Source organism: Amblyomma mixtum, chromosome 4, assembly GCF_055824585.1.
Source record: "Amblyomma mixtum isolate Tamu chromosome 4, ASM5582458v1, whole genome shotgun sequence".
NCBI classification, from domain to species: Eukaryota; Metazoa; Arthropoda; class Arachnida; order Ixodida; family Ixodidae; genus Amblyomma; species Amblyomma mixtum.
This window is the reverse complement of record NC_143015.1, coordinates 159,540,308-159,566,876: the sequence shown is the minus strand read 5'-3', so window position 1 is coordinate 159,566,876 and position 26,569 is coordinate 159,540,308. Positions and strand designations below refer to the sequence as shown.

Below are 26,569 nucleotides of genomic sequence, written 5' to 3'. Positions count from 1 at the left end.
CCTTACTTTTCTACTTTGCAGCAAGGTATCCCTCTCCAACCGTTTTATGAATGTGTACTTTTCTAGACCCTCCAACCAGAAACGTAAATCATGGTATAGCCGAAAATGTACGGGGAAAATATTTAGTTTTGTTCATAGGCGTTGTTCCACGAATGTGCCACGACAGTGCTTGTCGAGTTCCTGGAATCAGTGGCGTCAGCTGAATGAACTGCGAGCATTAAACGCAGGTACGGAGTTGCTTACAGGGTGACCTTGAAGTCAAAGTGGGACTGGTCGCACACGGTTATGTCGAGCTTCTGCGCCTGTCTGCCGTCCCTCGTCGATATCGGAGTCCGGGTCCCGATCTGCGAAGAATGGGAAAGCGGTCTTTTCGGTGGTAAAAGGCAGGGGTGGCGCCGAAATCGCCACCATTCGAATCAAGGTGTATGCATGGTCAAAGGTATTCCCCAACAATCAATTCTTATCGGGCGCGTTGAGAAATAATCAGAATAATCACATCGGGCCCAGAAAAGTGGGAGCATTAGCAGAGCTACAAGATGGCTACAAAATGTTTCAAGATGTCTAAAAATGTCCTGCAAGCACTAAGCAAGATGTCTTGGCCATTTTGTCAAGACATCTTATAAACATTCAAGAACTTTCTCAGCGGTCAGTCACGACGTCTACAAGACGTCTTGGCTACAAGGTGCTTCCCACTGAACACCAATCAGCCTGCTGGGCCGATATAAGTTAAGTTGAACAAGATGTCTTGTAGACGTCTCAACTGACCGCTGGGACAATTCTTGAACGTTTATAAGACGTGTCTTGACAAGATGGCCAAGACATCTTGACATGTACATGGGAAAGAAATGTGCATGGGAACCACAGGTGCAATATGCTTCCACAAGGTACCAACTGCAGCTTCCGTCACCTGCTGCTTGCACCTGTCACCAGCATGAAGTGCATGCGCAGCAGAACTCAAGAGATGACGAAGAAGAGGCGTGCATATGTGCGAAGTCATCATCATCAGCTTGACTACGCCCACTACAGGGCAAAGGCCTCTCCCATGTCTCTCCAGTTAGCCCTGTCCTTTGCCAGTTGCGGCCACCGTATCCCCGCAAACTTTTCAATCTAATCCGCCCACCTAACTTTCTGCCGCCCCCTGCTATGCTTGCCTTCTCTTAGAATCCACTCCGTTACCCTTAAGGACCAGAGGCTATCGGCCTTCGTATTACATGCCCTGCTCAAGCCCATTTACTCCTCCTGATTTCAACTAGTGTGCCATTAACCCGCGTTTGTTCCCTCACCCACTCTGCCCACTTCCGATCTCTTAACGTTACACCTATCATTTTTCTTTCCATAGCTCGCTGCGTTGTCCTTAACTTAAGCTGAACCCTGTCCGTTAGCCTCCACGTTTCTGACCCACAGGTGAGTACCGGTAAGACTGCCGCTGTTGCAGCTGTTATATCCTCCTGAGACCCGAAGTGAATTTGAGTGCACAAAAACTTTGTAGGGTTTCAGAATAAGCTCGTAGGAGTACAAAGGTGAAAAGTGAGAGATAGTTTTTCAACAGAACTAATAGTTTCAGCTCAGCACGGTGTCCAATATATTGGACACTAGGACTCTAGCCGTATTTTCCCACCCAGTGGGCATGCCACAAAATACTTCAGATAAAGCTGTGAAAGTTGTGCGACAAAAATACTTTATTATGACAAAAGTCAAAGTAACAAAATATACGTCAACTGAATAAAAAAGTTTCGCTGTGCTCACTTGCTGCGTGCCTTTTCGAGGCATCTTCTGTCTTTTGTTATGCAGAAGAACTGCTGACATTTTGTGCAAAAAAACTTTGTTTTCATGGTGCACCCCTCAAACCTGCAGCGCGCAGCGTTAGCTGCGTCAGACAGCCTTGGGAAGTGGTAGGTAAAGTCCCTAGACCAGCTTTCTTTAGAAAACCTCATACAGGGACTTTAGTGGTAGGCACTTTTGTTGGTCTCTCCTCGTCGAGCTTGCTTTGATGGTGGGCTCCACTCAACTTCACTGTCACTCTCTGTTTCTTGCTGTTTTCTTCCTTGACGTTTCTTGCTTCTTGACGTTTCTTGGGTTTCTTGATGTTTTTAGATCGACAATAGTGTCGTCGTCGCTGTCCGATAGGTCAATGTCTGATGTGTTGGCTTGTGCAATTCTTTGTAAAACTGCTTCGGCCGTCTCATCAGGAACGCGAGGCCTGTCTCCTACAACAAAAAAGACGTTATTTCGTCCCCAGCCGTTAAATACCAGCAGTAATCGTTTACAGTTATTGCGAAAGCCATCTCAAAAGCGCGGTCAAAATAACCGGGCTGAGTCCCAGCGTCCAACGTATTGGACACGTGAAATCAAATTGAAAGCACAGAAAAGTTAGGTCATGTAGAGTTACAATTATGATATCTACATGTTTTCTGTTCTATTTTTGTTGATATTCAACAAACTTTACGCGTTCAAAGTAGGTAAAAATCGCAGAAACAACCCTTACTTCTCCGGCAGGTGCCATAGAACGCCGCGCCGCTGAACGCCGTCGTTTTCAAAGTGTTTTGGCGGGAAAGTGAGCAGTTTAATTTCAAAAAAGGTGCACAGATGGCGCAACCAGTTGTCCAATGTATTGGACAAGTGGGTTTTATGAAGATGAATCTTTCGGCGCGGGAGTACTGGCTTAAAAGCTAATGTCCAATATATTGGACAAATTGCCATACACGGGTCTCAGGAGGATATGCGCGAAGTGGTCGTGTGAAAAGGTGGATTGCTCAGGTGATCAACCGCTTTCTTGTCAACCTGCAGGTGTTGTGCTGTGGCGCCTTTGTGAACTACGAAATCATCGAGTCATCCCTGCCCAACATCCCCTATGTCCTGCGCCCAACCTTCACCAGGAAGGACATTACCTTGGTGGACAGCAGAGGCAACGAGACGGCCTGCCTGTCAGGAACAGCGGGCCTGAAGAACAGCACAGCTCGTCTAATGAAAGTGTTTCATTTGAAGAGGTGTACTCAGAGCTTGGCACTGTGGAAGGGAAGCCTCGGTTTTATGCGAAGTATACTACTTTAGCTACCATGCACTTCAGCCCTTCACCGTGGTTATGCGCCTCCAAATCACGTGATACATGACGTCACACCACGTGACACGATGACGTCACGACAGTAGAGAAACGGGGGCCCACCTCGCGCCGTCGCTGTGGTTGTGCGCCTCCAAATCACGTGATACATGACGTCACACCACGTGACACGATGACGTCACGACAGTGGAGAAACGGGGCCCACCTCGCGCCGTCGCTGTGGTTGTGCGCCTCCAAATCACGTGATACATGACGTCACACCACGTGACTTGATGACGTCACGACAGTGCAGAAACGGGGGCCCACCTCGCGCCGTCGCTGTGGTTGTGCGCCTCCAAATTACGCGACACGATGATGCTTCGCATTCTCCAGGCTTAACCAAGTTAAGCCTCAGCCCTTTTTTATACGAGTAAATCGTCGAAATTTTGGAAAGGGCAGCAGGTCTCTTAGCTAGATGTAGTAGAAGTGAAACTGAAGAAGAGATAAATGAGTTGAAGGATGTCATCCTCAACATGACTGCCTGTGCTGAAAGTAAATAACAGCCTGAGAGCAATGAATTGAATAGCCATGCTTAATAAGCATTTAAAGTTCATGCAGCTGGATAGCAACCAACCAGCCTTTACCAAGCCTGGTGTGGAGTCATTTCATGTCCAACCTTCTAAAAGAAGGGTCGCACTGCAGCAAAGGCATGAAGAAAAGAAAAGTTTTTATTTCACGATGTATCGACATGATTTTTTTTTGTGCATACTACAAATAATTTTATGACTACTCTCTCCAGAGTTCACTGTTATGTCACCAGAAAATTGTTTTATAATATATTTTTTTCCTCTGAATCCTGTGAAGATCGCGAGGCTGAAGAGTTCAGAAGATGTTGCCTTATTTATGCCACTACACCTTGGCCAATCCCCTCATGTGGGTATGTGCCATTATAAAGAGGATGATGAAGAAGAAGAAGAATGTGACAGAAGGCAGGTTCAACATTCATTGCATTCCTAATAGTATAGTGCCTAGAATAGCATGCTACAGGTCGTCATTTTTTTTTCACAAGGCACAGATTTTTGTTTTGAAATTCCGCAATGCAGTGTCCATCGAAATATCTAGTGAGAAGAAAATTTCATACAGGAAATTTAGAAATCATAAATTTGAGAAATAAAGAATGTCTTGACCCCCACTTTGATACTAGTAGGGCGAAAAAAAACAAATAGGGTCAATAAAATAAAACAGTTGTGAAGATATCTGCTTTGCAAGGTGAGTATCTAGGCAGAAAAACATAATAAAGATAGACACACACTGTTCGCGAGTTTTCCCATAGTGCAAATGTGCCGCAGCTCTCCAAACAATTTTTTTAGAGCACATCCTGGCCGATTTCATCAATGAAACTTAGCATGACAGATGAATTCGGTTATAAGTTATTTAGCGGACGTCGGCGAATACCACATGGTGATTCATGCATGGTAGTGTCCTCTGTATCATTGTAGAGAATAAAACATGCCACCAAAATAAGGTGTCTATACTCATTTGTCTATGCCGATTTTTATTTTTTTAATTCTACCTTCCTTCCTTCCTTCCCTCACGGCGTCGTTGAGGTGTCCACCGAAAAGCGAAACAGTTACCGCGCCTTTCGTTTCCTTGCTACCTTGGACGATGAACAGCTGGACGCCCCCACTCCAGCTGTTTTGTGCTTTTTGTCGTGCGCATGTGTTTGTACTGTGCTCTACAAGACCTTCACGCGCGCGCGACCTGTATATATTTTAATATGTTAATATGTAAATAGTTTTATTACCTCTTCCCCTGCCCTTTCTACTATCTCCTCACCTCTTTCATTTCACTTCTACACACTGCCTGCTATCCTTTATTTCTGCTGCCCCAGCTCAGGTGCTTCCAGCAGGGATGACAGCTGCCGGGGCTAGCAACAATATTTTTCCTTCCATTTGCCATGTATAATTACAACCACTTACTACTACTACTACTTTCGTTTCCAAGAAACAACAAAGCTTCCAGTTATCACACGACCGTGAGTTATCAACAGCACCACGACCACCAGCATAAGCGGCTATGCAGTTCTTCACACATCCAACCCAATCCGATCCAACCCACCGGCAAACATGGCGGCCCCGCCGGACGCAAAAAAGCGCAAACTGAGCGATCAGACCAAACCGGCGACAGTCGTCGTGCAGTCGGGCCAGGCGAAGCGCAGAAACTGTCCCTACTTGGACACCATCAACCGGAATGTGTTGGACTTCGACTTCGAGAAGCTGTGCTCGGTGTCGCTGTCCCGAATCAACGTGTACGCCTGCCTGGTCTGCGGCAAATACTTCCAGGGCCGCGGGACCAACACGCACGCTTACACGCACAGCGTTCAGGCGAGTCGAAGATCTCGCGTTTGTCTTCGCCCACTTTGAGATTATTGACTGCGCTGCTTTCATGCATCCGACTTCAGTGTCACCGGTCGATTCCGCGACGTGTTCTGTCAGTATGGAACATTCCATTTGAACGCGGATGCATATCTAGCGGTTCAGCGCATTCGTTTCGTGTTCACCAGCTTGGTTTCAGTGCCTTCGTTTTATGTGAATCAACGCAGAACAGCTGTTGAGAGACCAGGTCTTATTTAGTTTAGTTTAGACAGTAGCCTGGTTTACCAAATCCGTAACCGATGGAGGTTAGGTTTTAGCTACTAGATGGGCACAAATAGCACTCGCTGTGAAGGCATCAGCTAATGTAACTAGTGCTGTTCGTGTTTTGCAGTTGTACCCTACTGCTTTCTGTTATTAGTTGCTCTACCGCTACATACCCCCGCCTGTCTGTAGTGGTTTTGGTTCGTGGATGCGATGAATGAATAACAAGCAACTACAAAATGCGAACAATAGCTAGTTACATTAGCTGATGCCTTCATGGCGAGAGCTATTCGTACCTATTCAGCAGCTAACAACCAAATACTGTTACCCGCCGAGGTGGCTCAGTGGTTAGGGCACTCCATTCATTTCATTTAATTATACTGTCAGCCCCGATCACGGGCGGGAGTGGGTAATGTAGCACAAAAAACAGCAATGACACAAACATTGAAACGGGCAGAAAATTTGGTACATAAGTGTACGCCACTTATACAACAAATAAAACTCTGGCATATAATTCATGTAGACGATAAAACATTGTGCAGCGTATATAAGAATTCCCCAAGTGATTGTGAAGTAACAGCAGAGTTTGGTAGCATATTCCATTCCTTAATGGTTCTTGGGAAAAAACTAGACTTAAAGCAGTCATTTTGGACAGTGGGCATTTGTATGTACAAGCTGTGACGAAGGCATGATATTTCTCCAGTTTTAATTTCAAAGTACTTTGATTGGTTTATTTCCAAGCTGCGATTAATAATCTGGAAAAGAAACTTGAGCCTTTCACATTTCGTTCTAAAATCGAGCACTTCCAAATCAGCACGTTTACACAAGGACGTTGGGGAATCAGAATGTCGGTACCTATTAAATATAAACCTGCACCGAGATGCTGAATTCGTTCCAGCTTAGAGCAATTGAATGCAGTGTGCGGGTCCCAGACAATTTTTCCATATTCGAGGATGGGCCTTTTCAAGCTCTTAAAAACCAGACATTTTATTGCTGATACTGAAACGGAGTTTCCGGGTTCGAACCCAGCCGCGGCGGCCACATTTCGATGGAGACAAAATGCAAAAGGCTCTCGCCCGTGTGCTGTGGGATGCCAGTGCACGTTAAAGATCCCCAGGTGGTTGAAATTATTCCGGAGACCTCCACTAGGGCACCTCTTTCTTCCTTTCTTCTCTCACTCCCACCTTCCTTCCTTCCCTTACAGCGTGGTTCAGGTGTCCACTGAGATATGTGAGACAGATACAGGTGGTCGAAATTATTCGGCATCTCTTTCTTCCTTTCCTCTCTCACTCCCTCCTCTATCCCTTCCCCTACGGCGCGGTTCAAGTGTCCAGCGCGGTTCAGGTGTCCGCCGAGATATGTGAGACAGATACTGCGCCATTTCCTTTTCTCAAAAGCCAACTTCCAGTTTTCAATTTTTCGAATACTGTTCTGTTCTTACACTGTGTGCAGGTGAGCCACCACGTATTCCTGAACCTTCAGACTCTCCGCTTCTACTGCCTGCCGGACAACTACGAGATTGTTGACTCGTCCCTGGACGACATCACGTATGTCCTGAGGCCGACCTTCACCAAGGAGGACATTGTCCGGCTGGACACGAGCGACCGCCTGTCGCGCGCCTACGACGGGACGACCTACCTGCCAGGCATCGTGGGCCTGAACAACATCAAGGCCAACGACTACTGCAACGTCATCCTGCAGGCCCTCTCCCACGTGCCGCCCCTGCGCAACTACTTCCTCAGGGAGGAGAACTACGTGTCCCTCAAGAGGCCGCCCGGCGACATCAACTCGCTCATCGTGCAGCGCTTTGGCGAGCTCATTCGCAAACTATGGAACCCCAGGAACTTCAAGGTGCGTCTCTGTCATTGAGAAAGCCGTTAGGAAACATCGTTCTGCTTAGTTCTGTCAGTTGCACGTTTACTTTGATTCTCAAAAAGTGCTTTAGCCCTTGAGTACTCTTTAAAACCTAGCTGCTCAGGCCCACACGTCTAGAAATGAATTCTAGATGTTTACCTATATGCCACTGCAATGAAAACACGGCAAGTCTGCATGAACTTATTGTTGCGGCCATAACATCCTTGCACTAAAATTTAAACCCAGAAAGCTATTGTGATGCGAGCAGCACTCAAAATTCATTTCTGCGTCTGAGTGAATTCACATTATCTAAATATATAGACATCCAGTTATGAATTACTGGTCACGCTACTTCACAGACAAACATTGTTGAAACCTTATGTGCTGCTCAAGTCCATGGGCTGCAGGTGGATGCCTGTAGCAGGTAGGATTGGTTGACTGCGTATTATGCAGACAGTATATGTTTTCTTTTTTTCATGTACACCGGTTGCAGTCAGAACATCACCAACCACAGACTGACAATACGCAGTGGTCCTGTATACCCCAGAACTGTTGACTCATTATTTCTAAATATTCTACATTCCATCTCATGCTTGTGGCAGTTGCATTGTGTTTGAAAGTTGGGAAAAAATGTAGTTTTGGGAATTCATTACTTCTAGTTGCCAGATCTTGTGTTGTAATTTGCAATTATTATTATCAAGAAGAAAATCCCATCAAAGCTATGACGTCTCTGTTTCTTTAAATGCATACTAAAAGTTTCATCTCAAAGAATGATGGCAATAATAGGTTGTCAAGAAAGGAGAGGGTGCAGTAACTGTCTCACTTAGCAGTGGACACCTCAACCACACCATCAGGGAAGCGATAAAGGAGTGAAAAATGAAGGAGAGAAAGAGGCACTGTTATTGGAAAGCTCCAGAATAATTTCAACCACTTTGGTTTCTTTAATGTGTGCTAACATGGCATTAAGCCATCTTGTAAACAAATCAGGACCCTTTAAAATGTTTAAGCTTGCACAGCAAGCAAATGAGAATTGATGCTCACTGGAGCTGTACTGGGGCTACACGGAGTCGTTCATTGAAAACGAAGAAAATGGCTCCTGCATTTATTAATGCGGGAGCATTGTATGGCTCTGTCGTGTCAGCAGAAAGTGTCCGCAATTTTGTCCACACGATTACGTCATTCTCTGAATATAAATGTGTGATTGTGACAGATAGTGTGTGATAAAATGTTGCCGAGGGAAAAATTTGGTTGATGAGGCATAGTTGCTTAATTAAACGCAAAAAAATACGCTTAGACATCAAAATAGCCATGGACGTCGATATAGTATGTGGACGTTTTGCTTTCGCATTGCTCCAATGTGGGTCACTGCAGTGAGCTGAAAGTTTTTTCACATGCCTCGCCCAAAGCTTTCTGCAGAAGGTTTTTCAGACTTAAGTGCATTTATCGAGTTCACGTTTATGCAAATTGCACCTTTTGCAGGTGAGATTTGATAGTGTTAAGGTCGTGTCCGCATATGTGGACACAGCGCCTGAAGGGGCCGAAAAATGAAATACGGGTTTTATCAAGTCCACGTTTGTGTAAATTGCACCTTTTACTCGTGAGATGTGATAGTGTGAAGGTCGTGTCCACATATGTAGACACCATACCTGAAGGGGGCCAGAAAATAAATACAGATATTGCTGCCACAAGCCATTTTCACAAGTAAACTATGGGGCTGCAAGATGGGTTTCTTTGTACCTAATCTCTGAGGCCACTGCTCACCACCATCTGCTTGCGGCCAGTGGTCACAAAGTCCCTACTGCGCTCAACGTCATCATCATCAGCCTGGCTATGCCCACTGCAGGACAAAGGCCTCTCCCATGTCTCTCCCCAATCAACCCTGTCCTTTGCTAGCTGCAGACATCGTATTCCCGCAAACTTCTTGATCTCATCTGCCCACCTAACTTTCTGCCGTCCCTCCCCTGCTACGCTTGCTTCCTCTTGGAATCCACTCGGTTGCCCTTAATTAGGACCAGCGGTTATCTTGCCTTCGCATTGCATGCCCTGCCCAAGCCCATTTCTTCCTCTTGATTTCAACTAGGATGTTATTAACCCACGTCATAAGTTGGAATCAAGCTACAGGAAAAAATGTTATGCTTCTAACTGCGAATTTCTCAGTGATACATGTGTCATTTGTTGCTGAACGAATGTCAGCAAAGCTGCAAAGAACCAAACAAACCAGTTTTACTAAGGACCACATTGGGATGGGGTTCCTTTGATGTGGCGTAAGCTGCCCTTTTCTTTTTCCCTTCCCTCACTTTTTTGTTGTGCTTGCATGCAGGCCCATGTGAGCCCCCACGAGATGCTGCAGGCCGTGGTGCTGTGCAGCAAAAAGCGCTTCCAGATCACCCAGCAGGGGGACCCCATCGACTTCCTCTCCTGGTTCCTCAACAGCCTCCACATGGCCCTCAACGGCACGCAGAACATGAACAGCAGCATCGTCTACCGGACGTTCCGTGGCGGAATGAACGTCTACTCGCGCAAGGTGACCCTCTTAAGTCCCCTTACCATGAAAGACGAAGTTGTGTGTCGAGTGCTTCAGGGTTTAACGTTATGTCACTGAGGTCACAAGGACCTGCAAGATGCTGTTTTATCTGAATGCCATTGGAAATCCAGTTTGCCTTAGCTTATCCACCAATGAAATGCATACTCCTGTCTCTTTGATTGTGTAATATCTGGCTGCATATATTCGGCCTGAAGAGAAAAGTATATAGCAGCTATATTTTGCCGCTATTCACCGATGGGGCAGAAACATAGAGGCTAACGAGGTAGGTTCAGCTTAAATTGAGGACATTGCAGTGAGCTATGGAAAAAAAAATGATGGGTGTAACGTTAACAGACCGGAAGCGGGCGGAGTGGGTGAGGGAATAAACGCGGGCTAATGACATCCTAGTCGGAATCAAGAGGAAGAAATGGGCTTGGGCGGGGCATGTAATGCGAAGGCAAGATAACCGCTGGTCCTTGAGGGTAACGGAGTGGATTCCAAGAGAAGGCAAGTGTAGCAGGGGGCGGCAGAAAGTTAGGTGGGCGGATGAGATTAAGAAGTTTGCGAGGATATGGTGGCTGGACCTGGCACAGGACAGGGTTAATTGGGCTGGATGCGTTGTTGGGCAAGTTGGTTCATATTGCTTTAGAAAGATGGGATGCGCACATGAGACAATCACAAGAAATAAGACGGGACTGGTGCAGGGTTAATTGGAGAGACATGGGAGAGGCCTTTGCCCTGCAGTGGGCACAGTCAGGCTCATGATGATGATAATAATATGCAACCTCCGTTAATATGGCGGTGTTGATGCATGCAAAATACGCTCAAATGATTTGGAGTGATGATTGCAGAATGGATTGAAAACTCGCAGTCACTTAATCCTTTCCTTACTTGAAAGATTTTGTTATTGCAGTGTTTTATTTCTGTTCATGAGCAGGCCTTTAGTTGAAGACCTTACAGTAGTGATGTATGCTCTAAAATTGCCATTGTTGTTGCGCATGAAGGCGCATTATAAGTCGGAGTGCATCTTCCACTTCAGCGGTAGTCAGTCACAGTTTCTAAACACCTTAGCCTTTTTTCTTTGTTTGCGGCTTGTGGAGTACTGTCAGTTTCTGCCAGTTCATACAGACGGTGTCTGTTAGCCTCTTGACTGTGACAGCTGTCTACTGGCTATTAAACCTGGTCCAAATTATTCAGTATTTCACTTCTTGAGGTGAAGATGTTTGAGGTAAAATGTTTATTATCTTCGTTATAAAAGCACCCACACCTGTCAGGACTTAAGAGCTTAGTCTAAAGCAAGGATTCTAAATCCATTTAGCTTCAAGAAGCGACAGTGGCTTTCAAAAGATGCGAAGGAACTTTGCATGTCCTGGCTTAAGTCTCTGCCTAGCATGCATGGTGTAAAGAGCGTGCGGGCGTATTACCTCTTTAAAAATACCAAATTTCAATTAGCAATGACTGAGTATACAGTGAAACAGTCAGCTATAAACAATTACAGTTCGATGAGTGAAGATACAGTGAGCAAAACGAAAGATTGGAGTTGCGGCGTGCATGGGTCTATGTGCTTCGAGGAGCCAAAAAAGGTCTCCAAGGATCCCAGGAGTTCTACAAAATCCACTTTGGGAACCCCTGATCTAAAAGCATGTCCATGAACATGATCATGAATATGCTAAGCTTCTAAGGGAGCACGATACGAAGGAAAACACATATCAGCAGTTGTGGAATCAACAGAAGTCGAGTGCATGAGTCACTTGTTCCCATTGTTCACGGCCCCGGTACGAGCAGCACTTTGCCCTGTCCAGGTGATCCCTGTGGAGATGACGGAAGCGGAGCGTCGTGCTGCCCTGCGCACCACCGAGTACGACGAGAAGGTCGAGAGCACGGGCTTCATGTACCTCACTGCGGATCTACCCGCGCAGCCGCTGTTCAAGGATGAACTGCGGGAGAACATCATCCCTCAGGTTGGACCACCCACGCTCTGCATTCAAACTGCTTCGTTCAGGGCACTGGCTCTTAAAGCGGCCATTCCCCATAATTAACTGTTGTGTGTGGTTTGTTTTGTCTGAAGCCTGTTTTGTAGGGGTGTGCAAATATTCGAAATTTTCGAATATAATTCGAATATTATATTTTTAGTATTCATATTCGATGCAAAGTCCAAGTATTCGTGTTGTTTCGAATATTCGACACGACGCGAATATTCATATCTAGCCAAATATTCTGTTGCGAGCACTGGCGTTCATTTCGGTCCGCAAGTCCTATCGACAGAGACATAACAACATGACGGCGCCCAGAGCAATGCGTAACGTTGGGCCATGCAGTAGCTGACTGCACTGGTGAGCTTCTTTGTGGCTATACCTGCGAAGCTGGTATAGTCAGAGTTGTGCACGAAATACCTCGCAATACGAGCCAGTTCAGTGCCAAGTGAGAGGGCATTTTCTGTGGCTGGAGAAGTCGTTTCAGCTAGAAGGGAACTACTTCTGCCTGACCATGTGGAGCAGCCGGTTTTCCTTCACGACAACCTTTTATGTTCATCCCAGCAACGCGCTTTTGTGCTTATGGCAACCTAGCCTTGATCAATGCTGTGTACCAGCTACCTTCTATGATATTTTCACTCTTCTAAAAACAATATTCGAGACTTTGATACTTTTTGTGCAGCCACACACACCTTTTGTGCTCATTTCATCACTGATAGTTGAACTGTGATGTTCTTGGGTGCTCAAATAAATGTTTTGTAGTGGTTAAATGCATCTGTTCTTGATTATTCGATATTCGATTCGATATTCGGAACCAAGTATTTGTATTCGATTCGTATTCGAAAAATTCGATATTCGCACACCCCTACTGTTTTGTTTATGCTTCCCACCAGGTTGTGGGCAATCTGCCCAGATGTGCGTATGTATGTGCACACACACACACGCGCGCGCACACACACACACACACACACACACACACACACACACACACACACACACACACAGCAGCACCTGCCATCGCAGGGTATGGCTTAACCACAACACCACTGTACCAGGAGTGGTATGAGGACTGCTAGAGATCTGTAAACATAAAGCAGAGAATGACCTTTTCCGCATATATGGACATTAACCCATTATTGAAGGTTGAAGGTTTATTTCCGCAACTGGGTGTTGCGAGGACAGCCAGGGAAAAAGCTGTATAGACGCTTGAGAGGTCCTGGCTTCCTCTTACAGTGCAGCATTGATGGTGGCGGAGTACGACATCAAACAAAATGTGAGTAAAGTATGTTCGGTACAGAGAAAGAGACATGTACGTTCAATACGCAGTACATTGTGCTTATAAAAGAAAGAAGAACTACATTAGATCAAAGAGCCGATAAAGGCAAACACAGGGAGGAGAAAATAAATGACAGCGAAATTGACAGGTGCACTCAAAGTGGTAATAGGAAGAAAAAAAAACTACATGAACATTTGGGGCAATTCTTTCAGAGAAATATTGGGTAGATCAAGATTCTTGTGGCAGTACAACTGGTTCAGAAGTGTCGGTAAGGTATGCTGCAACATTTGTTTGCCATAGTTTGTGCGGCATTTCTTAACATTCCAAGGTTCTGCTGCGCGGGTATCATACACAGTTCTGCTTTGCTCTAGCCCAGCCAGTGTAAGTAAGGAGTCATCATGTTTCATTATGGCGAGTTTATATTTATAGCACACTATAAATATATCACTGTCTGAACAACTTCTATCCCCGAACAGTGGATCCAAACACTGGAACGAGTGAAAATCAAAAAGCTAGTACACCTAATTTGCATTTCGCCTAACTATGCAAATCAACCGTCAGTTTTTTTTTTTTTTTTTTTTACGAACGTCTTGTTTGGTATGTGGAGCACATACTCTGGGTTGTAAAACGGGCACCATTTGAAAGTGCCTGATGAATTTCTGAAGCACAGATTTAGTAACCTGTTATAGTCGTTTGTTGATGTTCCAGGTATTTATCCATACTGCTGTTGAGATTGGTTCTGTTAGCCCTTTGTCCTGGGATACTAACAATACCCCTGCCCTTGCTGAATCACGGAAATCAGCTCTTTTTGAACTGTACTGAGCACCTGGAATTGCACTGCCTTTTGTTTGTTTGTTGTTTTTTTTTGCATTTTTCTCATTTCACACCTGGTGTAGTTTTTCAAGTCAGTCATGTTTTTTCATGAAATATTTAAAGAAAGGCTTTCTGGCTGCTTGAGTGTGCTTCCGTATCATGGAGGAGAGACTCACGCCTATATTATATATGCATGTATTTTCAGTTTGTATGTACACTTTCAATACACCACTGCTGTCTTGTTCCATGCAAAAAAATATTTGTAATATTTGTAATTGGCCTTAAAGGTGCACTGAAGAGGATTCTTAACATGTCTTTTTGCCGCGGGAACTCGATACACACGTTCCTAGCATTCTTAGAAACAGTGACTTATTGCCCTGTGTGGCCGATTTCCCCAATTAGAACGAATTAACATCCGGCTCCCGCCTTTTTTTTTTAATTCTGCCTCGTACAGTGGGCGGAGTCGACCAACGCGTGGAGCGCCTTTCACCCAGTCCCGTGGAGACTTTGCTTTCGCTTTATTTTGTTTTTTAGGTTTCCGTGAATAAATAGTTTCATTCGCAGATAATATAGCCGCAAAATAAGCCCGAAGAAATAAAGATACGCACGGACTATTTGCTACAACGGACTACTACGTATTACTCCGCCGATGGCAGAGCGGCAAGCCGCCACGGGACTGGGTGAAAGGCGCTCCACGCGTTGGTCGACTCCGCCCACCGTACGAGGCAGAATTAAAAAAAAAAAAAGGTGAGAGCCGGACGTTAATTCGATTTAATTGGGGAAATCGGCCACACAGGGCAGTAAATCGCAGTTTCTAAGAAAGCTCGGAACGTGTAGATTGAGTTCCTGCGGCAAAAAGACAAGTTCAGATTCCTCTTCAGTGCACCTTTAACTCTAAAGATGCTTTCCTCGACTATGTTTAGCCATCTTTTATGCAGAGAAATAAGGTGCTTAGGATATGCTCACTGGCTACAATGATGGCTAGTTATGTTTGCTGCAGTTTTGTGATAGTGAAACCCAGATTTGATCAAAACCTTATAGATGAAGGTTGTTCTGAGTGTTATCTACGTATAAATTTCAGCAGCTGGTGCAAAATTGCCAGACATCCTCACAGAACTAGCAGTTAGGATGATAAAGTGCCTTCCTTTATGACAGAGCGCTCTCTTGAGTGAAATTAAGATCGGATTTTTTGCATCTACCGTAGAAGCTGTTATTAGGTTTTGGGTGTGGGCGTTTTGATTAACATAGCCGTGTAACTGCTGCCAAGGAACTAAGCCTTTCCTAAAACAACTGCAGATCTGTCTGAAAAGTGAGTAAGAGGTGTAGTTACCCTGCAAACATTTGTTATCACTGCAAACTGTGTTGTGGAAAGGTGTTTGCTTGTAGATCTTTAGCAGATGGGCGTGGGTTCATAGTCATGGTCACCTGCCGTGGTGGCTCAGTGGTTACGGCGCTCGGCTGCTGACCCGAAAGATGCGGGTTCGTTCCCGGCCGCGGCAGCCCAATTTCGATGGAGGTGATATTCTAGAGGCCCGTGTACTGTGCGATGTCAGTGCACGTTAAAGAACCCCAGGTGGTCGAAATTTCCGGAGCCCTCCACTACGGCGTCCCTCATAGCCTGAGTTGCTTTGGGACGTTAAACCCCAATAAACCAAACCAATAAGCCAGTCACAGTCATGGTCATTCATGATAAGTGACATGAGCTGAGCTCATCTGATACCTTCTTGACATTCGCCAGGTCCCACTGTTCACCATCCTCTCCAAGTTCAACGGAACAAGCGAGAAGGAGTACAGGACGTACAAGGACTCGACGCTAAAACGCTTCGAGCTGACTTCGCTGCCTCCCTACCTCATCCTGTACATCAAGCGCTTCACAAAGAACACATTCTTTGTCGAAAAGAATCCCACCATCGTCAACTTCCCCATCAAGGACGTCGACCTCGGCGAACTGATCGCTGCCAACGTGCCAGATGCTACGGAGGGAACATACGTCTATGACCTCATCGCCAATGTTGTGCACGAAGGTGAACCTGGATCGGGAAAAGGAACGTACAGGTGGGTTTTTCGGGCGGAGCTCTCCATTATTAGGCATGGTTTTGTATTGTCAGGTGTCCATCTGAAAAATCTTAAGTAGGCTGTTGCGAGGAGCTGTTTTTACTTCGTGACCAATTCCGAGTTGAACACACCTTTCCAAACATGTTTAAGTGCTGAATGCTCTCTTTGAGGTTCTAGCGAAAATGATAGTTTAGGTGAGAAACTAAACCAGATGGGGCATCACTTTCTTTGGCTGTTTTCATTCTGCAAGGATTGTAGATAAGTTTGATTACGGCTGTGTTCGCAGTTCCTGTGTTTCTACTTAAAGGGTCCCTGAAACGGTGTTCATGTAGGCAAATAGAAGTCGAAGTATTGATAGACATTGAACGATCCATCATCCTACCGCAAAAATTTTTGATCTACCTTGTGCGGAACCAGAGATAATGGCTATTAAAAATGACCACCAGCCTTTTCCCTCTCAACTCGTACACCGGAGCGAACCATAAAAAAATAAAGATTACAGGCCGGGACCATGCTCCGCCCACAAATACGTCATCGACGAGATCGGTTTGTTTACTTCCGGTTGACGCGCTCGATCGCTCGCTCGCTCGCTTTCCCGCTGTCTGCTATGTTCACCTGTGTCTCGCAACCGTCGCTGCGGCTTCTCTCGTACTATAGACCCCGAGCTGAAGGAAGGACTTTTGCGGATGAGTGCCGAAATGGGATTTCAGCCTTAAGGCGGGGACACATGTGCGAAAAGTGTGTGCGATTTGCTGCGGCGCGCCGTTGTGAACGACGTCGTAACAACCGATCGCAGCTCGTCGCCTGCGTCCAACCTGCTGGATGTCTACGACAAGCCGCGCGCGGAAAACGCAACGACGGGAAGCGGGAGCCAATACGAGTGCGGAGAGCGGCAGCATCATGATGCCGTACAGCCCGCTGCTCAGGGCGCTCGGGGCCGAGCCACGCCGGACCGGCCTGCCAGCCTTGATGCCGGCCACCGGCGACTGAAAAACGCGCTAGTATTGTTTGTTCTCGTACATAGCAAGCCCTTGGATAGATGCATGTCAAAAATGCATAATTTCTGACGATCGTTGGCCAATACCGAGTTGCTGGTGAAAGTGATGACTGCGATACAAGCAAATTTCATCCAACAGCCGATTTGGTGCTGTGTCTACTTGGTGCGGTTCGCCTACCGTCTGCTAGCTCCGTTGCTGAAGGCATCGTGGAAATCGAACATATCTTTTATTATGGGACGAGTTCGCAGTAAAGCGATGTGAATAGTAGGCCTTTTATTATAGCGCAGGCAACTTCCGAAGCGCCGTCAGCTGCGGTTTCAATGCGAAACCAGATAGGCCTAGCGACGACTAGGGCAGCCTGGGACCAGCGCGCAGTTCGTCGCGCGGCGTTGCCGCAGGCGGTGTCGTTGCCGAAAGATCCACTTTTGCACAGACATATTTTCGTTGCTCGAATCTAGGAAGCATCCTCGCTGGTATCATGGCTGTTTTGCATTTTCTTGTGCGAACGTGATGTACGCCGAGCATGCCGGCCGGCCGGCCAGCCTGGATCCCGTCTGCCGGCGACATAAAAACGAGCTAAAGTGTGTTCTTGACGTAAATAATAAACCCTGGGATAAGAAATGTGAAAAATGTGTCATTTTTGAGGATCGCTGACCAATACTGAGCTGCTGGTAAAGGTAACGACTGTGATACGAGCAAATTTCTTGCCACAACCGTCTCGCAGCTGCTGCTGGCCCGACGTGGGGTCCGGCTCGCCTGGCGCCCGCTCGCTTCGCTGCAGAAGGAGTCGCGGAAAGTGACCATACTATTATTTTATTGTGAGATGATGCTGTTGACTGCAAAGTGATGTGTAGAGTAAGCCTTGTATTATAGCTCAGGCGACTTCCGAAGCGCCGGCCGCTGCAGCTTCGATGCCAAAGAGGCAATAGGCCTAGCGACGACCACGGCAGCCAGGCAGCAGCAGAGCTCGTCGCCCTGAGCGCCCGCGAGCGGTGCCGTTGCCGAAAGCTCGCAACATAAGCAGGCGTGCTTTGTCGCTGCTCGAGAAGTATTTCTGATAACAAGGCGATCTTGCCTTGTGATATTTGTACACCATCCCAAGCAGCGCTCAGGCATTGCTGCACGGCGGCGAAGTGCGACACCGGTTGTGAGCGGAGCTTGGGTAGGGCGGCGCAGCGATGCTCACCGCTCCGTGTCTCCCTGCTTGTAGTGGGGCGGCAGTTCGCAAGCGACGATCGGTGCAGCGCGTCGGCCAAGCTTTTAAGGACACGCCGTTCAGAAATCGAGCGCTGAATCCTGACGACGACGACGGCTCGCTCACTTCCATCTTTCGGCAGACAGTGCCGAAGGGCAACATCTTGCCGAACCCTGGCTTTGCAACCAACGACACAGCACGGCCGGTCCATTTTGATTGCGCATGCGACGGAGGTCGCGACAGAAATCAGTAGTGCGGTGACTCCAAATCGCACCTCGATTCTCGATTCGGTTCGACGGCGGCGCCGGCGGAGTGACACAAGCGGCACGAGCAGACGAAAACATTGTAAACCGGAAGTGCAGTACTAATTTCTGACACCGAACACACAATAACTGCGTAAACATGCATATAAACGACAACTCTGCTTGCTGAAATGCGAAATGTTTCCGAAAAGAGTAAGAGTGTGAAGTATCTAGAGCTTCTAGTTTGTTAAATGCGTGATTTCACGTTGGCACCGCGAACCAATCATAGCCCAGCACTTGTGACGTAAAGAGTACACACTGACGTAATGAGTACGGATTCGAGCGGAAGTTCACCGCCGCTGGTCGCCGCGAGGCTCGGGAGAGGTAGTTTTTGAAAATGTATTGTAAATTATCTACTCGCCTTTGATGTATTGTACGCGGCATGAACGTTCAGTGGCCTACGCTCTACATAATGCAAGTATTTGTTTGCCAACCTCAGACACCCCTTTCAGGGACCCTTTAAGGGGGGACACGGCTCTTTGAGACGAAAAAATCGCGAAAAAATCGATTTTCTGAAATTTACATTTTCGAAATCTACAGCTAATAATCCTTAAATTGACCAGGTTTCCAGCCCATTGGTGCAGTATTTTAGGCGCACGATCAATTTATAACATCCCTGTGAGCTGAATTCCACGCAAAAACAACGCTTTTTGTCGCGGCGCGTCGCTCTTTTTCCACGCTCGCGATCGCAGCCATCTTGGTCTCGTTGAAAAGAGCGGCTTTTCTTCTTGAATTTCCCGCCACAAATGGCTCCGACCGCTCACTGGTGACGTCGAAATCCGCGCACAAAGAAAAGCCCCAACGCGCGGCCCTATTCGTCAAGCTAGCGCACGTGACCAAAAAGCGCGCTGTGATTGGCTGCGCGAGGCTCCCATCGTCTGCTTCACTCCGCAGGCGACGCGACGACGCGTCTCTTCGTTTTTTGTGACAAGTGTGCAACGATGTCCGATCCAACGGTAAAGTTCGCCACGAGGCACAAGTTCGGCAGAAGAAAGAAGCGATCGCTTTATAACTTCCAGAAGCGTGCCATTCCTTCGGAAGACATCGAGAACAGTCCGCCGCCACCGGCAAGCGATGCCGAAGCCGCGGACAGTGCTGAAGAAGGCCTAGCCAGCTCGTCGACGAGTCAAAGCGTTGCGGGCAGCGGCCGCGTTCGGCATGACACTGCAATGTTGCAGCGTGCGGATTTGGTGCAGAGGGAGGCAGAAACGCAAGAAAAACTTCGAGTTCTTGCTTCAACGCCAGCAACGACGCGAAAGCTGGATTTTTTCACTCGCGCTGATGACGATGCGGACGCGCCAGTCGACATCGAGACAGGCTTTGTTATCGTCAGCTTGATCTCCGTGAACGCGATGATGTCGTGTGTAAAGTGCAACGTGTGCGGCGGCAGCGTCTCTGTAGGCAGAGGCGAACGAGAATATGGCCTTGCCATAAAGATCGTTATCAGGTGTGCTTGCTGCGGTGATGTTTTGTCGGCGTGGAGCTCGCCCCGCGTGAACGGCAACCAGAAGACCAACCCTTTCGTGGTGAACGTTCTTGCTACGCGCGCGATGCAAGCCACCGGGAATCGGCAAACGGCGCTAAACGACATTTTTGCCGCGATGAACATCTCCCACCGCGGCCTTCACACCAAAACATGGCAGAGGTATGTGAAGACGAAGTTGGCGCCCGCGGCGGCTCTTGCTGCCGAGAAGCAGACGACTCAGTGCGCGCAATCGGTTCGGGAGCTGTACGATGACTTGAAGCTTGGGAATCCCGGAAACATTGCTGTGTCATACGATGGTTCCTGGATGACGCGCGGCCACTCGTCGCACATTGGCGTCGGCACTGTCATCGAGCTCTTCACGGGGCTAGTCCTCGATTTCGTTGTACTCAGCAACTTCTGTGCTGGTTGTGAGCGTGGGCCAAAGGAAGGTGATCCGACTTACGAAGCTTGGAAGGAGAGCCACGCCTGCCAGAAAAACACCACTAAGAAAGCCGGTGAAATGGAAGTTGAAGCCGCCCTCATCCTTTTCGAGAGGTCACTACAACGACATAACCTGAGGTACACCACCCTACTCTCAGATGGTGACAGCCGTGCTTTCCTTGCGCTGCAGGAGGCCAAAGTGTATGGGTACATTTTGGTGGAGAAAGAAGACTGTGTCAACCATGTACAGAAACGGATGGGCACAAGCTTGCGAAACCTCATCACAAAACATAAAGGACCTGGATTAGAGAGCCTTGGTGGTAAAGGCAAACTGACTGCTGACCTAGTTTCAAAGCTAACGCGGTACTATGGCTGGGCCCTGAAGACTCACAAGGGTGATGTGCAGGGAATGAAGGAAGCAGTGATGGCCACCTATCACCACACGACATCAAATGACCTGGTGTCAGACCACAGCCATTGCCCACCAGGACCAGGCTCATGGTGCCGCCAGAATGCAGCAAGCGCTAAGGGCGAGGTAGCTCCTAAGCACCGTTACAATCTGCCTCCATACGTCTGTGAGGCCCTGCTGCCCATTTATGAGCGCCTTTCTGACGAGAAACTTCTTGAGCGGTGCCAAAGGGGCAGCACTCAGAACAGCAATGAATCCCTTCACTCCTTGATATGGGCACTGGCTCCGAAGGAACAGCATGCCTCACTCTTCACTGTACAAGCTGCAGTGGCTGAGGCTGTGATGCGATTCAATGCTGGCTATGAGAGGACGTCCACAGCAATATTGAAAGAGCTGCACCTCAAACCTGGAGCACTGAGCACAAAGCGCATGGCGGAGAAAGACCACCGCCGAGCAGTGGCATCTGCAAAGAAGCACAAGACCACTTCGGACATGCAGCACGCCTTCAAAAAGCGCCATTTGGGGGGCTGTAGTCAGACTGACTACATTCCTGGTGGCTTTTAGTCACACAGGATGTAAAATATGGCACTATTTTTTGTGCATTTTTGGTTAAAAGTGAATTTATTTCTTTTTTATCATTTTCTCAAAATGCCTATTTTTGACGTCTTTCAAATTTGTGGACACGATATCTCGGCCTTCAAGGCAGGTAGAACCATAATTTTTGTTGTGGAATGTAGCTAAGAGTGCAGAGCACACAATGTTAGGAGCAGATTTTGGAATTTGGGTTTTAAAATTTAGCAGTTCTGCTTTATATCAGACAATAGGGTGCCCACGTTTTGAACAGTGAACTTTGGATTGCTCTAGCATCGCTAATATTTGTTGCATCAAAAAAGTACTCCTAACATTGTATTCCTTATGCTTTCTAGTACCTAGCCATGTGTTAATATCAATTTCTGTAGTGCGGTTATTTTTTCATTGTTTCTGCAAATTATGAACCATTAATTTCATTTATCTTCGTAACTAATTGGCCTATTGAAAAACAAATTATATATTTGAAATCAGTGGAAGAAACTGAATAATACTGGTAAATTTTATCAAATTTGGCCAGAAAATAATAAAAACAGCTTTAAGAGCCATGTCCCCCCTTAAAGGACACTAAAAGGACATCTTGTCTTCTGAAGGATGGAAAGCTGGGCAAGCAACAGCTCAAAATATTGCGGATATATAGTAAAGGTAGAAGAACACTGCACTGTATTAAATATATGTTACATGCACAACATGTTGTCTCGTAGTTGTGACTGCAGTCGAGCATGCTGGCAGACAGCAAAAAGAGTTCCAACGAGAACTGTTTATTGGGCGACCTTGTACCCACAAACGGTAAAGCAACTTGGCAGTGATGATAGTGGCAAGTGCACTTGGCACTTGCCAAAGACCTGAGCCACTGCCGCTCTTGCCCTTGCTCAGTTTAAAGCTGACAAAGAACTTTCGAGTTCAGTAAAGCACCTACGACCTTCTCGGAACAACATATAAGCAGTTTTGCACAGCTACAAACATTACAGATAAATCTGGTCACATCTCTAATCACAAGCAAAGTGATAAGGTCGCATGCCAGTGGCTTGAGCATGAACAAACAAGCATTACAAAGCTAGTGAATAAAGCTAGTTGATAAGTTAGCATTCCAGGACAACAAATATAAGCCATTTGTACTGGAAACAGAACTTTGATAAGCCAAAAAGCAAAGAAAAATGAAGGACTTGCAACAGTAGCACCCGATTTAAATTCTAGCAACTGCGTCTGATCTCATGCGCACTTTCCTGCCCTCTGCCCGTGATTGGTTTATTGCTTTTTATGAGGACCGATTCAGTGGGCACCGTCGAAATCGGGTGAAAACCACGCAGGGAGTGCTGCTGACATACAAGATTGCACGCCTGCTTGCTGAGTTCACATGAAGCTGTTGTATGCAGCAAATTCAAAATTGTGAGCTCTCAGTGGCATTTGCAATGTTGGGTTTGCCGGGCTGCTGGTTCAGCTGGTTTCATTGCCATGTGGCCTGGCAAATGAGCGACTTCTACCAGACTACACATGCTCTCAAATTTGAAACTGGCCTTGTTTCTGTCATGCATAAAGCTGTGAAGTGGACTGTTTCACTTGACCTTTGTAGACGAATTAAAGACTGGCATAACCAGTAACCAGTCAAGTTTTTCATGGACCAGTGCTGAAGCATATTTAATATTTCGACAAGATGTGCTAATTAGGTGTCACTGAAAGGAATGACCGCTGTTCCACATCAGTTTCTTTGTCAGTTTCTTCATTGTCTCACCATGAACTTTGCTGCATGACACTTCGTATCGGTTTGTAAGGTTTCATCGCCAGGTCACTTCGAAGCTGTAGCTCGGTCATTTTGGTTCATGATGGACATTTGACAATTTTAATGCCTTTTGCGAGCAAGAGGTTAGTGCAAAGTGTAAGGGCTAGGGCCTGTTTTTTTTTTTTTTGTGATAGATATTATCCGTGCAGACTGCATCAAGGAATGTAGTTTGCTGAAGGATACAATGAAATGCTCACACTTTGATGCACTGTCCAACTTAGAATGTGTATCAAATGGACTAATTTAGGCCGAACTTCAGACTGCTTGAGTACTGCATCACATTGCTTGATTCCCGAGAAATGTAATGGTTAATTCGATAGTGCATTCAAACCTTGTTGTAAGAGTTTATCACATTCACAATAGAGGAAGACTCCGGAGTTGTTACTAACGAAACTGCAATAAGCCCATGCTGAAGACACTCAAGCATAGCTCTGCAGTCTTTGCACCCATTAATGTGAAGCTTGTGATGAGCATGAACATGTATGGTCAGAAGTCCTTGAGCCACATAGTCTGCTGCACATAGTCTGCATAGCCACACTGTAATGCACCGAGCGGGCCATGAGTACTGTGCAGTGTGGCATCATTCAGCGTGCCGCGTACTGTAGTTTTGACAAAGACTGGCATGCCTACGACAAACTAAATGCCAGAAATAACGAATCTTCTAAAGAAGCTTTCCATATGAGGCCCGCTTGAGAAGCGAAAGGTTTTCTGCATAGTGTATTGTGATTTTACAGCAGGGCAGGCTAAGCACAGAGATTTCAGTTTGGTTTTGGTGTATTGAATGGGAATGAAAGTGTTTGGTTTGGTTTGGTTTATGGGGTTTAACGTCCCAAAGCGACTAAGGCTATGAGAGACGCCGTAGTGGAGGGCTCCGGAAATTTCGACCACCTGGGGTTCTTTAACGTGCACTGACATCGCACAGTACACGGGCCTCTAGAATTTCTCCTCCAAAGAAATTCCAGCCGCCGCGGCCGGGATCGCACCCGCGTCTTTCGGGTCAGCAGCCGAGCACCATAACCACTGAGCCACCGCGGCGGCGGAATGAAAGTGTTGAACGCTGATCATGCTTATTGAGGGTATTGTATTCATACTGAGTGAGCCAATGAGCATTTTGGAACCCGTTTTAGGAAAATTTTACTTCGTGAAAACGAGATGTTGAAAACATAGGCTTCTACGGGAGCTACCTGTGAGAATATCTATTCTCTGCTATAGCCATTATTTCATGATATACTACCTTTTTTGTTGTACTAAGGGTTGATTGTATCAGTGTTCATTGTAAAAAATTTTTACTCTAGCTTTGTATGTTTGATTCTTTCACAGGGCTCACATTCTACACCGTGGCTCGGGAAAGTGGTACGAGCTTCAGGATCTTCACGTCACAGAGATCTTGCCCCAGATGATCACGCTGTCTGAGGCCTACATCCAGATATGGGAGCGGCGTCGAAAAAAGCCTGCCACACATGCGGCGGTTGCGGCAACAACACCAGCTAAATAATCTGTTTTCAGGGTTTCATTCTCTTTCGAAGCTGTTTTCATTCACTCATTTTAATAAATCAAGGTCTTTTCCACTCGTTGAATTCAAAGCCGTGATTCCTGGCACTGCAAATTTTTTAAATCGGAGCTCTTAGATCATACCAGTCGCGAAACTTTGCTTCAGAAAGTAACTAATGCCAGGAACCACTTTTGTGGGGTGGTGGTGAGGATTCTGATGTGGCTTTCTTTACGTATGGCAGTGCCATCTAGTAGACGGGGCAAACATACGCTGTCATCATTTGTTATCTTCTGAGAAGCGTTTTTTTTTTTAATTGTTTTGCCTCTCGATTTAACTCTTGGATTGTTTTACTTTTTGTTAGTGCATCTGTTTCAGTGATTTTATTGCCAGGCGGTTGTGCGTTTATCAATTATCTTGGGCAGCTGCGGTGGCTCAGTGGTTACGGCACTCGGCTGCTGACCCGAAATATGCGGGTTCGATCCCGACCGCGGCGGTCGAATTTCGATGGAGGGCAAATGCCAGAGGCCCGTGTACTGTGCGATGTCAATTATTTATTTATTTATTTATTTAGGACATACTGCAGGCCCAGTGAAGGGCCCTGGCAGGAGGGGCTCAATAAACACAATACAAAAAAGCACAAAACAAAAACTACAAGGCAAGTAAAAAAAAAATCAATGAACGGCCTGTTCAATGGCATCAATGTCAACTGTTGATGATGGTGGCAACTGATTCCACTCGTTAATGGTGCGGGGAAAAAAAGAGAATTTGAATATGTTAGTTCTGGCAAAGTAAGGTTTTAACGATTCAGTGTGCCTGTTTCTGGTGGACCTGGACGTTATCGGTTGGAGATACAAATCGGGGGCCATTGACAGTTTGTTAGTTTTCAATAGAAAGAGAAATCTTAACCCTAGTATTCTGCGCCGAGTTTCAAGGGACTGTATATTATGTTATGTTGTATATTATATTAATGCATGTTAAAGAATCCCAGGTGGCTGAAATTTCCGGAGCCCTCCACTACGGCATCTCTCATAGCCTGCACTGCTTTGAGACGTTGAATCCCCATAAACCATAAAACCAATTACCTTGGAGTTCACAACTTAAATGCAGTTTACGTCATTGATCATGGGCATCGCAACAATCCGTAAATTCCCGAATTTTGTCAGAATCAGACCGCCGTTTTCTTATACATGGGTGCGATGGGAAGTTTCGTAACTGGTAAGATCAAAGGGCTCTGTTTGCCACTGTGTTGTTTCTCTGACGTGGCATCGGATCGCATAACATACTAAGTATTTTTATATGTCACCTGGCTGAAACTCATCTTGCGTGTTTAGGTTCAGACTTGCATTGACAAGTTTAATGCCAGAGGAGGTGAGATAAATGACGATAAACAATACTATTATGTAGCGTGATCATGAGTCTCAGGTCATTATTCCCTTTGCAATTGAATGTGACGTTACAGCCAGCCAGGCCTACTCCTAGCACTATATCCAGCTAGCCTGTGAAGAAGAAAGCTCTTCACATAGTGGCTGTGTTTGCATAATATGGCTTTTGAATTTTGGCGCTTAATTCATGCCATCTCCACAAACCCTGCTGGAAGTTCATACAAGTGTGCGGGTGGTCTCTCTTTCATGCAAGTGTAGGCCAACAATAGTGACCACTTATTGTATGCAGACTTGTTATGTAGTTGATCACTTTTTTTGGGTTCATCATCATCATTAGCCTGACTACGCC

General features: G+C 46.4%; 3 protein-coding genes across 4 annotated transcripts in view; 2 read left to right on the top strand and 1 right to left on the bottom strand.

Moving 5' to 3' along the window:
* The window catches only part of LOC149348989 (protein argonaute-2-like), a 78,312-nt gene that overhangs the window by 24,575 nt on the left and 27,168 nt on the right, over positions 1 to 26,569 (bottom strand). For both annotated transcript variants that reach the window (XM_089541086.1, XM_089541084.1), the window contains one exon: positions 244 to 344. In XM_089541086.1, the coding sequence (XP_089397212.1) occupies positions 244 to 344 (101 nt within the window). The remainder of the gene's footprint in view (positions 1 to 243; positions 345 to 26,569) is intronic.
* Positions 5,134 to 24,914, top strand: Usp39 (ubiquitin specific protease 39). Its single transcript, XM_089541082.1, has 6 exons — positions 5,134 to 5,421; positions 7,126 to 7,524; positions 9,848 to 10,051; positions 11,854 to 12,012; positions 15,852 to 16,168; positions 24,667 to 24,914. The coding sequence occupies exons 1-6, from the start codon at positions 5,164 to 5,166 to the stop codon at positions 24,839 to 24,841; spliced, it is 1,512 nt and encodes a 503-aa protein (XP_089397208.1). The 5' UTR covers positions 5,134 to 5,163; the 3' UTR covers positions 24,842 to 24,914.
* LOC149348991 (uncharacterized) lies at positions 18,007 to 23,069 on the top strand. The gene has a single exon (XM_089541081.1). It carries the CDS (start codon positions 19,605 to 19,607, stop codon positions 21,540 to 21,542), a length of 1,938 nt encoding a protein of 645 aa, XP_089397207.1. The 5' UTR covers positions 18,007 to 19,604; the 3' UTR covers positions 21,543 to 23,069.

What these genes read in the sequence shown, in the direction of transcription:
- LOC149348991 (XM_089541081.1), top strand. Translation starts at nt 19,605, where the DNA reads ATGTCCGATCCAACGGTAAAGTTCGCCACGAGGCACAAGTTCGGCAGA.
- Usp39 (XM_089541082.1), top strand. Translation starts at nt 5,164, where the DNA reads ATGGCGGCCCCGCCGGACGCAAAAAAGCGCAAACTGAGCGATCAGACC. An exon ending in GGAACCCCAGGAACTTCAAG is followed by an intron (nt 7,525 to 9,847) that starts GTGCGTCTCTGT and finishes GCTTGCATGCAG; the next exon opens with GCCCATGTGAGCCCCCACGA. An exon ending in TGAACGTCTACTCGCGCAAG is followed by an intron (nt 10,052 to 11,853) that starts GTGACCCTCTTA and finishes TGCCCTGTCCAG; the next exon opens with GTGATCCCTGTGGAGATGAC.